Below are 15,095 nucleotides of genomic sequence, written 5' to 3' on the forward strand. Positions count from 1 at the left end.
TAAATGGGATGTACTGCTACTCTGAATAAAGTTAAAGGATAGCACCCGACGGCTGCGTGGAGAATAGGACCGTGCTCCCTAAACAGTAAATTCTGTGGTGCCTCAGAGAGCCAGAAGTTTGGACCTGGTGGCTTTGTGCAAGTTGACCAATGTGCAGTTTAACACGAACCCGCTCTGCCTCATCATGGCTGGGAGAATTGCTGTGTTTAATCCGTGGCGATAAGCCGGTGGTTCAAATGCCCCAAAAGAAGAGAGCTGTGGGGCTCAGAAAGCCGGCTTGGAACGCACTGACGCGCGAATGCACCGTGTTTTCTGAGCGATGAGGGAGTTGCACTCTGCATATGCTCAGAGAAACTATCGCCTACCCATATAAGGGGGCTTCCCGGCCCGTTTGAGCGCCGGCGCCTCTCCTCACGCGTACGGGCTGTGTCCCTACTGTCGGCTCGCCCCCTGCCCTCCGCATATGCTTACGAGAGGCTGCCCTCTCTTTGGCGGGTACGGAAGGTTTCCCCGAGGCTGACAGCGCAGGCTCCCACTACGCCCGCCCGACGGCCGGCGGGAAGGTAGCCAGCAGAGAGCTCACTGGTGGGCGGGGGGGAGCCCGTCTTCTTCGGGGCTGGACGGAGGAGGTCGCGGCTCCCCCGGCGGCGGCGGCGGCCTCAGCGCTCCGGGTTTGCGCGGCTGCTTGGTGGCCCGCCCCCACTCCGGACGGGCGGGGCACGGCATGCCCTAGCAGGGAGGTGGGGCCGCCGGCCGCTTCGCTTCCCCTCAGGGCGCCGCACCTCTGCTCCGTTCGCGCGCCCATCATGCGCAGGCTGGGGCGGGAGGCGCGGGAGGAGGCAGGCGCCTGGCGGCGGGCTGCTCCGGAGGAGTTCGGCGGCGGCGCTGCTTGTGAAGAGAATCTGCTGTAGCTGCCGGTGCTCAGCGGCCATGAGGAGGCACCGGTACCTGCTGGACCGCGGCGGCGCGGCGGCCGAGGGCGAGGGCAGCGTGGCCCGAGAGGACGCCGGCCGGGGCCCCCTGTGCCGGTGCCTCGGCCGCCGCCACCGCCGCCGCGACTGGCTGTACGAGTCCTACTACTGCATGAGCCAGCAGCACCCGCTGCTCGTCTTCCTGCTTCTCATCGTGATCGGCGCCTGCCTGGCTCTGCTCGCCGTCTTCTTCGTCGCCTCGGGGCTGGTAAGTGGGGCCCCCGCCGCGCCTCGCGCCTCAGCTCGCGCCCGTCCCCTGCGGCGCGCTCCTCGGCGAAGGGGCCCCGCCGCTGCTTCGACGGGGCGCCCCCTGCTCAGCGGGGAAAGGGAGGAGCGCCGAGGAGGGTCTCTCGGAGGGCTTGCCCGGGACGAGGACGGGGCGCCGCGGCTGAGCGCTGAGCCCTGGCTCCGCTGCTCCCTGGGCTGCCTTCGGACACCGAGGACTGGGACCGGAGCGGAGTGCTGGCTCCTGTTTAGCCTCCGGGCCTGGCACCGAGCATAGGTTTCGGGGCAGAGCCCGTACAGCACTCGCTTTAAACCTCCGGTGCTTAGCTGTGTTATTGAGAATAGGTTCTGGGCCATTGCTTTAGGCAAGTGGCACATAGCTGTGGCACTGAGAATAGGTTCTGGGGCAATTGCCCTGGCTTTGCTCTAGCCCTCCCAAGCTTCTAAAAATAGCAGCCCGTTGAGCATATGTAGAGTGCATTTCCTTCCCTTGCTGACTTAAAATAAATAAATAAATTTGCAACTTGCTTCCTTCTCGAATGGATCGGTTGAGTTTTAATGTGGAACGTTGTTATTGTTACTTTATAAAGCTCTCTGTTGCCTAAACTGGAAGCATTTTTGCAGCGATTTAACATTTAATGAATGGGAAGGTTTCATTCTTGTGTGTTTTGGTGCAAAATGGTTTACAAAGGTGTTAATGCTGGCGTTGCTAGAATACCATGCTCCATGGACCACGGGCCAGTGGACCATGGGCCAGAAACATAATTTAATTGTTTGCAAAACATTTAATCTAATTTCGAATTCGAATACAGCCTGACTATATTGGGGCAAAGTTAGTGTGATCATGTTTAGTTTCTGTATTTTGCTGCCACTGTTGGTTAGCTGTGCAGCCTTATCCTATGAATATCTCTACCCATAAGTAAGTTCCACTTCATTCCGTGGGATTTACTTGTCAGAGGAAAAATTTGCATAGGATTGCAGCCTTACCTTCATCCCAGCTACTTCAGCCCCTGTGTTGTTTTATAGCTCTACTTTCTATTGTAATCTGTCATACTGCTATTTAGCATATCCTCGTTTGAATGTATTCCTGCTTTCCCGTACTCCAGAGCCTGAGTTGCCCTCTTCCCTTTTTCATTTTGATACTGGCAGATAATTTTATGTTCTATTCTGAACAGTGGATGATGCTAATTGCAGGGATGCTGCTGCTGTTTCCCCATGGTGTGGTCTCCAGCAAAGCAAGGACCCTCTTCTATCCTCTGCACTAGCTGATTGGTATTTTTCAAGCTGATTTGAGCTGTGACTGCCTTTTTATCTGTTAGCAGGGAATTACTTTGTGTATTCTCTTGGTTAACTTGTATACATTGATTCATGTAAATGACAGAAGGATAGACAGTTAACAGACTTTATCCCTAAGGCTTGCTTTGGGGCAGTTTCACACTGTTCAGGTTAAATACTCTGTGAATGGAATAAACAAACACACCACTGCTTTAGTCATCAACATGGTTCTTTGGAAATCAGGCCCATAGATTTCAGTGGAGTTCATGACCAAATGAGTGTGCTTAGGCTTGCAGTCCACATTTAATTCCTCTAATTCATTTGCTTGGTTTCCTTTCTGCTGACAGATTGACCTTATTGGCATTGTTCAAGTAACAAGACTTTAAAGCTTTAAAAAGTGCATTAGGTATCCAACGTATTTACAGTATTTTCATTCCCCAGAAAGGAGTTGAAAGGACCATCCTTCGCTCTGTTTCTGATGCTCAGGTGTATCATTCCTTATGTAGCCAAAATGACTCCACTCACACATGAGAGGGAGGTATCAGCAGGGTTGGAGATCCAAGGGATCCAGAAGTATAAAACATATTTAAGGAAAAAGCCTGTGTGTGGGGGGGGACCCCCAAAACAGCCCAGTGAGGACTGAGTGTGTTCAGTGGCCATGGAATGGTGACTGTTGGGTTGTATTGTATTGACTTATATAGGACCATTTAACTGCCCAGAAAGCTTCAGCTATTGGGCAGTATAGAAATGCCATAAATAAATACAAATAAATAAAATGGGTGAGTGTGGGGGGGAATGTAAACTGGGGTGGGTGGATGGGTAGGGAGTGGAATGGAGTATTCTGGAGGAGGGCATGACAGACTGACTTGAACACTCTACACTGCAGGTCCCTCTGTGTGTGTGTGTGTGTGTATATATATATATATCTCAATCACATTGTTTTAAATAATTAGAAACCAATTTGTTGCTCAGACCATCTGCTTCACATGCAACATTGACTTAGTACAAGCCTCTCATTTTCAGCAGGGGAAAACTTGCTGGGGTTTGTTGGATTCCTTACTAGCTTACTCCCAAGGCTCCACTCCTCCATTTAAAATCAATGGCAGTTTTTGCTATTGATTTGTATAGGAGCAGGATTGCACCCCAAGCTTGTAGTTCAGGAAAACAAGCAGGTGTGTAATCAGATGCAGTGAACCAGATTGTTGTTGTTGTTCAGTTGTTAAGTCGTGTCCGACTCTTCGTGACCCCATGGACCATAGCACACCAGGCCTTCCTGTCCTCCGCTCTCTCCCAGAGTGTGCTCAAGTTCATATTCATTGCATTGGTGATGCTATCTAGCCATCTCATCCCCTTCTCCGTTTGCCTTCAATCTTTCCCAGCATCAGGGTCTTTTCCAGAGAGTTTTCTCTTCGCATTAGGTGGCCAAAATATTTGAGCTTCAGCTTCAGTATCTGTCCTTCCAAAGAGCAGTCAGGGTTGATTTCCTTTAGGATGGACTGATTTGACTCCTTGCAGTCCAGGGGACTCGTAAGAGTCTTCTCCAGCACCACAGTTCGAATGCATCAATTTTTCGACGCTCAGCCTTCCTTATAGTCCAGCTCTCACAGCCATACGTTACTACTGGGAAAACCATAGCTTTGATTATACAAACTTTTGTCGGCAAGGTGATGTCTCTGCTTCTTACTATGCTGTCTAGGTTTGCCATACCGTTCCTCCCAGAGAGCAAGCGTCTTTTAATTTCATGGCTATGTGCAACCCTTACAAACATCTGAATGGTATAAAACAGGATTGTCAGGTTGTGACCCGCAGAACTGTGCTGGTACTGTTTAACTTCTTTTGAATGGAGATATGTAGTGGCTGAATGGAGAGATGAAGGCTCTCCTGCCCATTCTATATTCACAGCCCTTTTTATTCCTCTCCACCTGCCTGCTGTGCAGCATGCCTGGAATTTCGATTATAGTGGAGGAGAGAGCGGGCAAAAAGATTGGGGGGCAAACAAGGTGGGAGAAGCTATGGATGCCTCATCCATTGATTCATTGGGGAATTTAAAGGTACAGTGTAGTTCTCTTGGTTGCAACCTGACAACCCTGAGGGTGACTTATTTAGCCTAGTTCTGTATGTGTTTGTGCAGAGTCAGTTCCAGTACTCGCAGGTAAATGTGTATGGAATTATAGCCTTAGCAAGTGGCCTGATACCGAGTCATACCATTGATCCATCTTGTTCAGTATTGTCTACCACACTAGTCACCCACAACCTGGTACCCTCCAGATGTGTTGGACTACTACTCCCATCTTCCCAGCCAGCATGGCATTGGCTGTGCTGGATGGGAATGATGAGAGTTGTAGCCCAACACATCTGGATGGCATCAGGTTGGGAGAGGCTGGTCTACACTGAGTGGCAGCGGCTCTCCAGGGTAATATGAGATGAGAGTTTTGTTGATGGTATGGGATCTGTTGTGGTCTTCACACGTGCAGGTCAGTATTCGATAGTACAGCGATGATCATGCATCTGTAAACAAGGCTGTGGCGTGGTTGACTCTGAGCACAATGGACAGTCTATTGGAAATCTGACTATTTCACATTTAGAGAAGACGGCAGGTCAGCAGTTCGAGACCCGAGTGCTGCGTGACGGAGTGAGCTCCCGTCTTCAGTCCCAGCTCCTGCCAACCTAGCAGTTCGAAAGCAAGAAATTGCAAGTAGATAAATAGGTACCGCCTCGGCGGGAAAGGTAATAGTGTTCCGTGCACCTCGGTGTTCAGTCATGCCGGCCACATGACCACGGAAGCGTCTTCGGACAGCGCTGGCTCTTCGGCTTAGAAACGGGGATGAGCACCGCATCCTAGAGTCGGACACGACTGGTTGGGGACACCTTTCCTTTTTTTATTTTGAAGAGAGAGACTAGGATCTTCCTTAGCATTCCCCACTGCCCTTTCTGTATGAAGGACTTACATAGGGTTTAAACTGGATAAACATGCAGAGATTTTGGCAAGCAGGTTCTACTAAATTGGGTCACCTGGGTCATGAATGGCTATGAGCTAATGGAACTTACTGAGTTTAATAGACCTTCAAGGTTCATACATGTTTTTATGGTATGCAGAGCTATGTCAGTTTCAGAGCAGATACAAATCAAAACAACTGAAGTCAGAGAAATAGCTAGAGGTAAGCTAGTGCGGTAATCTTTCAGTTCAAATTAGACTGATGGTCTCCCCCCGCTAAATATCTTGTATATATTCAAGTGTATAAAATAATTGGGGGAAAGGTATTGCCTACAAAATACAAATCTTCCATTGCAGACATCACAGGACTGAAATCCATTTAAACAGCCTGTGTTGAAAACTTGCATAATCCTCTTCGTCATAATTTCCTTATATCTAAAATCTTCTTAGGCCAATTTCAATATACCCTGCTGTAAATGTGTCATAGCTGCAGCTCTGAACTAAGGGGCTATTGAGAGTTACGGAAGCCACTGTATGTACTGGCAGACCCTGGACAGGCTTAGAGAGATGCTGTGAATGTTATAGTTAGTTTGTCTTTGGCATTCCAGACATGCCACAGGGAGGGTGGGGGGAAGTTCATTTATAATGTATTTAGCAGGCTTTGTTTCCCAGTGGTTAACAACAAAAATGGTATGTGGAACGGGAGAAAGAATTACCCACTTACTCTTTTGTCCATGAAAGTAGATGCAATTTTGCTTTACATCCACAAAGAATAGTTGCCCTTGGGTACATCTGCCAGTGGATGCTGAGCTAAAGCCTTTGGGTCATGGACATTTTTTCTTTTTACTTAAAAGCTTAAAAAAAAATCTTGCTCCTTTTGCCCTGATATTATTCATGGTCATGCATTTTATCAAGTGTAAATTTCCCTTCGATTGTTTATAATATACTGCACACATATCTGCTATGCATGAGAATTCATAATTTCTACATGGTTCACAGTTAATTATCTGTAAACTGTATGAATAGCCATACTACATGATTTAAACCTTAGGTGTACATAGAATAATAAAAGATTAAAAGTTTTGAAAATAATGCTTATTTCCATATTCTAACTTGCAAAATAGTTTGGAATATAAAACCTGCAATTATACATCTGTGTAAATTGAAATACATTTTCAGCATTTTCAATATTCTTACTGTGTTGATTTTTAAAATTTGCAATAAGTAGACCACCATGATAATCTCGTTCCTGATTTGTATCAGTGGGTGCATTGGTTGTTTCAAAACAAGTATTACATCAGTTTCAAAACAAATAAGGTGTTCTTAATTTTTTTAATTAACAATTATCTTTAAAGAAGCTGCAGCTTAGAAATAATCAGCACAATCCAGTCAGGCATTTAGGCTTGGGTTTAAATCTCACATTAAATAAGAGGGACTTTAATTTTGGCTGGATTATGCCAAATAGTCATGCAGATTACAAATAGTAATCAACCTAATATCACCTTTCACAAAAAAGTCCAACAGTTTATAACACAGCATTAAAAAATAAATACTTTTTAAATACATCATACCCTGCTGGAATACCAACTATACTGATGCCGACTTCTTTATACTTAAGATATTTTTTTACAGGAACAACATTAACAACAGAATCCTATACATGTTTACACAGAAGCAAGTACCACTGAGTTCAGTGGTGCGTACTGCCAGGCAAGTGTGTACAGGATTGTAGCCTAAAAGAGGAAGACCTTTTCTCCATCCCGACGCTTAATTATTGAACTTTAATATCTGATTCTTTGAACAAATCCAAACTGGTAAATTTTCAAACCAATCATCTTGGCTCCAAATATATTTTCTTACACGTTTTCTAAGGCAACGTTAGAGATGAACATGGTAGGCTAGCAATGCCATGCATTCAAATGACAACTCTTCATTTTCTTTTTCCTGTATCATCTTCTTACTTATTCTTGCAACCAAGTACCTTTCTTACCTCTTTATTCCCGATGCACAGAAAAATGAAGACCAATAAAGTATACACTGAGGAAATCAGGCTTCAGTTTTGACATATTTTTAAATGAAAGCAAGCAAATCCCCCCCACCCCCTGGCACATTTTCAAAAGCTCCTTGCTAACAAAGAATTGTAGATTACTTTTATTTTCAGAAGCTGCCTGTTTATAGTTGAGATCCACACATAAGAAGCAGGAGGAAACCCATTATTTTCCCCTTGCCTCATTTTTAGAACTTGTACTTGCACTGTAATTGGCAATAAAAGTGAATAACTTTTCCCCTGGACATCTTGTTTATAATCCTGATATCTATATAAATTAGAATTCACTAACTTCAGATGCAACTTTTAATGCCACTGTAAATTCAGGCATGTTTTTCAGGACAGCATAATAGAGCCAAAGCAGTTGCATTTCTCTGTATGGTTTTATACTGCTGAGAATTTCCCTCGCCAAAGCCATGATCCAGAAAAATATGAGATCAGTTTGGTGCATACCCAGCAAGGCATTGGACTTGTGCTTCTCAAATGGCAGTGCCACTGTTGCAGAGCAACCTGGAAAGAGTTTCAAAAAGCATTTTGTTAAACTGTATGTAGCAATAATCTTCCCCATTTCTTTAATTCCTTTTCTTACCCATTTTAAAGAGGGCGTTGGATAATTTTGGAATGTTATTCTCTGTTTTGTAATATTGCTGATACTGGAAATCAGGTTCCACTATATTGTATAGAATGCTATTCCATTATTTTCATGGTCTTCCTAATTCTCAGATGCTGGCTTTTAAACTCTGCCTATCTGTTATGAGTATTCCCTCATGTTCTTTCTGGATTTCAATCCCATGTCAAATTTTAGAAGGTAGAGATGGACAGTGGGGAAGGAAGATTCACAGCAACGTTCAAAGACCTGCTCTTGGATATAATTCAAGATTAAATTGAAGGGTGGGGGGAGATCGGAATAGTATGTCAATTTGTTGTAGTTTCTGCACTTCATAATGGCTATAGAATCATTACCAATGGGTAAAGCAGTGATATTTTTTTAAAGCGAAGGTATTCATGCCTTTGGTCCTATACATACATACACGCATACATATAAACAATTAAATGGCGCTAACAGTATCACTCGAGCTCTATTCAGGCAACAGATCCACATAGAATGATCACATGGAAGGAGCGGTTGGTCCTGCCCCTGACCTTCACATCATCATAGCTTCCGAATAGAGTCTATGCATGTACAAACTGTATGCATGCAAGTAATTATTAATGTGTGGTTGTTGGGGTGGGGCCAGTGGGAACAATCCCAACATCCACACCCACTACTTCAGGCAACCTATCCACACAGAATCAATAGAGCTTATGTGTGAAGAACCTGATAGTTGCTCCTAAAGAATGATTTCCTGTGCTCTGAAGAACAGGAGGGGCCCCTGTCCTCTCTAAATAGTGCCCCTGGTTTCTGCCATACCCAAATACCTATAACCACATATCCTCCAACATTTCAAAAATGAAAACAGACATGCTGTGTACTTGTCAAGCCTCTTTTCTCACACTCAGAATCACAGCCATAGTTCCTTCCCTCCCACACTATTATCATCCTATATTCTAACTGTAAAATCATTTGCGAAATGCCAATTCTTATATAGCCAACATCCGCGCACAAGAGGGAGGTATCAGCATGCTTGAGGGAACTCCAAGGTGTGCAGAAGTACAAAAAGGCTTTAAGAAAATGGAGAACCCATAACAGCCCACTGAGGACTGATTATGCTCAGTGGCCACACAATGCCAAGCAAGGCAGTGAAAACGTAGAGAAGGGGGAATTAAATAGTCTGGAAAAGGGCACGGTCTCATGGCCCCCCTGGAGGAGTCCTCCTCAGAAGAGGAGCTGGAGCCCCTAGAGACTCAGGCCACCCCAGATCAGGTACTGCCATCAGACCAACAGGAGCCTGGGCCATTGGGGGTGAAGATTTCAGGTCCATCCCTGTCAGGAGGAGGGGATTCTCCCTTAGAAGCAGAACAAAACCCTGGTCCCCAGGAGCATCATCCCCTCAAGTGACAGGCCAGTAGGACCCCTATGAGGAGGACTGCTCGCTTGCAGAGAAGGACTCCTCAGGAGTAAGTGACTTCTCAGGGGTAGGCTTCTGAACAGGGAGCTCTGATTACTGCAGCTGAGCTCTGGGTGGGGCTCAGCTGGCTTTGGACTTAAAAGCCTTCATTGAAGACCTATCCAATGTTGGAACAACATTGTTCATCAGCTCCTGTGCTTTGCTGGCTGTACTTTACTTTGCAATTGACCTTTGGACTCCTGTTTGACTCTGCTTGTGGGCTTTGTATGATAATTTACTGCTTAAGTGTGTTTTGACCTTTGCTTGTATCTGGACCACTCCTGCCTTTGCCTGATCCCATACAGGGTTTTTGTGCATGACTAATTGGCTATTGTGTTGCCTTGCCTTTTGGATTGCCCCATAATTTGCTCAAACTCAGAGTCTGCTGCAGCCAATGCAGGACACATAGTGGGCTGGCTGGAACTCTGAAAAGGAGCAACATTTTGTTGATGTTCCCACTTATTCCCGTTATTTCCAAAGTTCAGGGTTGAGTGCAGATCCTTGTGTAGTCAAAACAGTACCTTCTACACACAAGAGAGATATATCACCATACTTGAGGAAGCTTCAAGGGTTGCAAAAGTACAAAAGAATGTTAGCAGGGATGGAGTGGGGGTGGGATCTAAGGGTAAAGATGCTCCAAACTGTCCCAATGAGGACCGAGCATGCTCAGTAGCCACATAACATTACGTCAATTGGAAAAGAAAATGGTGGGGGAGGGGAATGGAATAGATTGGCTGGAGGTGGCCAGTGAAAAGTGTGGTCCTGGCAGCCCCAGAGGGTTCAAAACACTGCTGATCAGCTGGCAGGCAGGAGGAGCTAGGTGAAAGCAAGGAGTGCAGATGGGATAAGGAGAAGAATGGAAGGCTGCCAGTTATAACTCTATCTATGTGTCCATTGTCCTTTGCTCTATTTCTTTGTTTTTTCCTCGTCCTAGAGAATCAAGCAAAAGAGGAGGGAGGAAGAGGCACATAGTTATAAAAAGAGTATAGAGCACCATCTCATCATTTGGGTAGGTCATTTTATGGTTCACACTGAGAAGATAATTTTAAATGTTCCCAAGGACAGAAGTGAGAGCTGTCCATAGAAATCAGTGGAGAAATCCGAGATTTTAATGTAGTCAGGATTGAGTACCAGTGTCTCCACACCCACCTCACTCTCTCCAAACCCAAAAGGTAACAGCAAAGAGAAGAGAACCTGCTCTTCCTAACTCACCCCGCCCCCGGGTGGAAATCAGGGAGTCCCTCCAGAATAGTATGAGCTGTGTTGATAAAGGAGAGGGGGGAATTGCCCCAGAACCCCTGTGAAACAGTCCACATTGTTCAGGAGCCCCCCTCCCGAGAGGTTTTTCAGGGAGTGTGGCAGGCTGCAGGGGGAAGGAGCAGAGGAAAAGATCAGTTGTGTAACCTTACGTCTGTTCACACAACTATTGGAGGCAACCCAAAGTATATACGGTCAAGTATATACGGACATCAGGAAAAGGACTGTGTCTGGAAAATAGATACAATTTCAGTGTATGAATATAACCAGTAATGTTTCCTCTGCTCCCTCTCTTGTTGGGCACAGATACTTAAGAACTGTTGCTGTGTTTTTAATATTCCAACATGACTGTCATTCAAAGTAAGTGTGTGTGTGTGTGTGTGTGTGGGCAGTTGTTAGGCTGTGCCAGGTAGAGCAACCACTTTTGGGGTACAAGTTATGAAAGAATGGGGTGGTAGGTATATATGAAATGTTCATTTGTTGTTGTTCTAAAGAACGTTGGATGTCAGTATGTTTAACTAAGATCACATGTCAATAGATTTGAGGCAGTTTTGCACAGAGACTCTGGAGAACTAGTGGATGCCAAGAACTCTTTGCAAAACCTCCAAGTTGGATCTGCAAAAGAGAAGAATTTTTCAAACCTGAGCTCTCATTTCATTCCTTTAAGAAAAGATCAGAGCAATAGTCTGGAGTGGACTGGAGGAGGAAAAAAAATGGAACAAAATTCTCAGAAATATGTAGCTAGATTCATGGAGGATTTTTTTAGTCAAGTTTCACCTTTTGTGTTTGTAAACAAGTAGATGCTGGCCAAAAACATTTTCTTGAGTGTACCAGAGCCAAAACTATTCAATAGCAACTCTGTAATATTTTCAGCTGCAAACTTTGTGAAATTATGCCAAAGGAGACTGAAGCGTGGAACAAATAAACTTAACACAAACCTTTACAATAGCTGAACTCAAAATGGCTGCTGCCCTGGTATTCAGTTCTCTGCTGGTCTTCCTCAGAACTGCTTCCCTCCATGCACCTGATGACAGAATGCATCTACCCTTCTTGCTTTTGTCATGCAAAGGTTATTCTATTAAATGAATCCTCCGCATGAATACTCAGAAATTAATTCAACTGAATTCAATGGGACTTAGTCCTAGATAAGGCTGTATAGGAGTGCAGACTCACAGCACAATTCCATATATATCTACTCTGTAGTGTCCCATTGAGTTCAATAGGGATTACTCCCAGGAAAGTGGGTATGGGATTGGAGCCTTAATTAACTAAACAAATTATGGCTTTCTGGCTTTCTTTTGTTCTGCTTCTTTCTTTTGCCCTGCTCATTAGAGGTTATATTGTTTCACTTTGAAGGGAAAACCCCCGCATTTAAAAAAATCTTTTTCCTGCAGCCCAGTTTCAGCTCCAAGTACTGGAAAAATGTACTCAGTTAAATGTATACCCTGCCTTACCCTGTAGGTTCAGATGGGTGATTTTACATATTTTTAATGAGCAATATTTGCAAGTATTTTAGCATTACTCACACTTATCTTTGTTGGATTGGGTACTATCCAAGCAAAAGGGTGCTGGGTGGGTGTCTGGCAATCTTACTGTTCCTCCAGCACTGGGGCTTCTGTGGATTATTTCTAATACTGGATTGGGAACTATGTGGTACAGTGCTGAACAGAATGGATGCTTAGAGAAGGGGGAGAATGCCTTGAGTTGAGGCTCCCATCCCTCCGAAACAACTGATTGGTGCTGTCAGGGCTCACAGTGAGAGTATCTGTTGGGTTGCTAGGTGCTTCCACATGCATGGCCTATTTCTGGATTGGAATTCCAGTATATACAGCAGTATGACATTTATTGTGTGCTTATCTTATCTCTAATCCCTAAAGAGCTTGCTTAAATATTTTGCATTTAATGAGAAAGTTGCTTATGGTTTTGGTGGTTCTCAGTAAACAGAAGAGCGGAGAAGACAGCAAACAAATATGATACCTTACAAATAGGAAAAAGCCCAAGGCACAACTGCAAGAAGGGAATAACTTGCTACAGGCAGGGAAGTAGCATTTGGGGGATAGATTCAGATGTTATCATGATCCGTAAGCCAAACAAGAGTCAGCAGTCAGATTTATTTAAATATTTATGTTCCACCTTCCTCTCCTATATTGGGACCTCCAAGGTGGCTGGTACTACTAATTAAAAACATAAATATCAATAAAACAATAACATAAGCATCAAAGCAGAAGCAGCAATACATCAGCACAGCAGACAAAGCCAGGTTACGTGATATTCTCAGGAAGCACTGTGAAACAAATGCACATCTGAACAATGCTGTTTTTACCTGATATCTAAAGATGTAAAAAGAGCCACCCCCTGAGAATAGGGAATTTCACAGTGTGAGGGCCACTTCCTGCAACATCCTAACCTCTTGCCCTACTTGCCAGCCTTGTGTCTATAACCCACATGTGGCATTTTAGCTGGATATTGAGGCCCATCACGTAATTAAACCTTTCTGAGGCTGCCTGATACATGTCTGACATACCAGCTACACTCTGTTCAACACAAATTTAGAGGGCAAGTGTTGTCCTTGTAGACAGTGTGCTAGATTTGGAGTGGAGAGAGTTGGGGTCAAACCCCTGCCTGCTCAAGTATGATGCTTACTTTATGACCTTGGATTCTCAATTTAACCTACCTCACAGGGCTGCTGTGAGAATAAAATGGGATGATTCCATATATGTCATCCAGAGCTCCATTCAAAGAATGGGGCACAAATGTAACAAGGGCTTGGAAGTGCTGAAGCAATAGCTCACCCTATACACCCAGGAAAGAACAAGAAGGTAGTGGTGTTAAATTACAAGGAAATTGACTTTGATTAGTGATTTTCAAACCTGGCCTTCAGGGAATCCTTTCAATAATGACTTGGCTGCTGAGGAATACTGTGTGTTGCAGAAGTTTCTAGGGCATGGTTTACGGTGCACATACAGCTCACATGTAGCAGTGGCTACGTTAGGCCGTTGGATGAGATCTCTCATTGTGTTTGTTTTATTCCACCATCTGGGAACTATTTTTTCTCCATGGCTTTGAGTACTCCATAGTCTCATTGAGCTTGCAGGCCCCACACCATGTACCCCTTCTAGACCTTTCCTGTTTTATCAAATCTGGTGAGTGTGTTGATTCCAATAAGTGATTTGCATATATTTTGGGTCTAGAATAATAGACACAGAAGACTATGGTAGAACTTTGTAATGATTTTCCTATCCATTTTATCTGCCTATTCTTTACATTTTAATTATTTAAAATAATTTAAATACAATTATTTATTTAATTTTAATGTTGAAAATTAAAAACAAACCTTCCTGGAGAGATTAAAATAGAATTTAAGCCTGCTGAGTGTAGTATTTTTGTAACGACTAGCTTTGTGTATGCTGTTTTTCTTTAATTTTGCTATTAAACAAAATATTATTTTCCTATGAAAACACATAGGCACCCACCATTTTAAAATAATGTATTTTAAATTCACATACATTTATTCCACAGTTACTTTGTATAGAGTTACAGTGAAGTACACATCTCTGCGAGAAATTGAGAATAATAGTGCTGGTAGGCAAGAAGGAGGATGCATATTGTATTCCAGAAATGTTACATCAATAGTGATATGGCTGATCATTGTACATTACCTGATAGCAGGCTAAATGAAGAAAAATGAAGAATGTATAATATTTTATTTTTATATTTATATATATATATATATATATATAATAAATACATATTTAACTGCCACTCCAAGTTAACAGCACAGCTACTGATGAGGACAGAAGCTAAAATGTTTAGGTTAAAATATATTTTTTGAATACTTTGTTTTTAGTCTTTCTCTTTCTTATACATTTTACCTTAAGACTGACTGCATCCACAGTGGATCCAGAGGTTCCGGGTTGCTTTGCTGTTGTGCCACTTTACACCAACCTCTATGTAAGATAGATATATAGATCATAACAAATGGCTCAAAACACTTGGTGCCAAAAACTATTAAACTTTTATTAAAAATATTATTAATAATTATAATATTAAAAACTATTATTAAACATGATTATTGTTGCTTTGCTGTTGTGCCACTTTACACCAACCTTTCTATAATATAGATATATAGAGGGAGAGAGAGAAAGAGAGAGAGAGGACATAACAGATGGGCCAAAACACTTGCATCCAAAAACTATTAAACTATTATTAATAATTTAATATTAATAGTAATAATAACTGTTATTAATAACTATTAAAAACTATCATTGTTGCTTTGCTGTTGTGCTGCTTATACATACTACATAACAGATGGGCCAAAACTCTTGGTTCCAAAAACT

At 43.5% G+C, this 15,095-nt stretch overlaps 1 protein-coding gene across 1 annotated transcript in view; it reads left to right on the forward strand.

Annotated features, from left to right (window-relative positions):
• The first annotated feature begins 597 nt into the window (after nt 1-597).
• ADCY2 (adenylate cyclase 2) overlaps nt 598-15,095 on the forward strand; it is a 190,999-nt gene continuing 176,501 nt past the window's right edge. The window contains exon 1 of the mRNA XM_084850684.1: nt 598-1,179. Within this exon, the coding sequence (XP_084706810.1) occupies nt 931-1,179 (249 nt within the window). The 5' untranslated portion in view covers nt 598-930. The remainder of the gene's footprint in view (nt 1,180-15,095) is intronic.

The sequence above is a fragment of the Heloderma suspectum genome, chromosome 4 (assembly GCF_057233095.1).
Source record: "Heloderma suspectum isolate Gila_16-S chromosome 4, 16-S_ref, whole genome shotgun sequence".
Lineage (NCBI taxonomy): Eukaryota > Metazoa > Chordata > Lepidosauria > Squamata > Helodermatidae > Heloderma > Heloderma suspectum.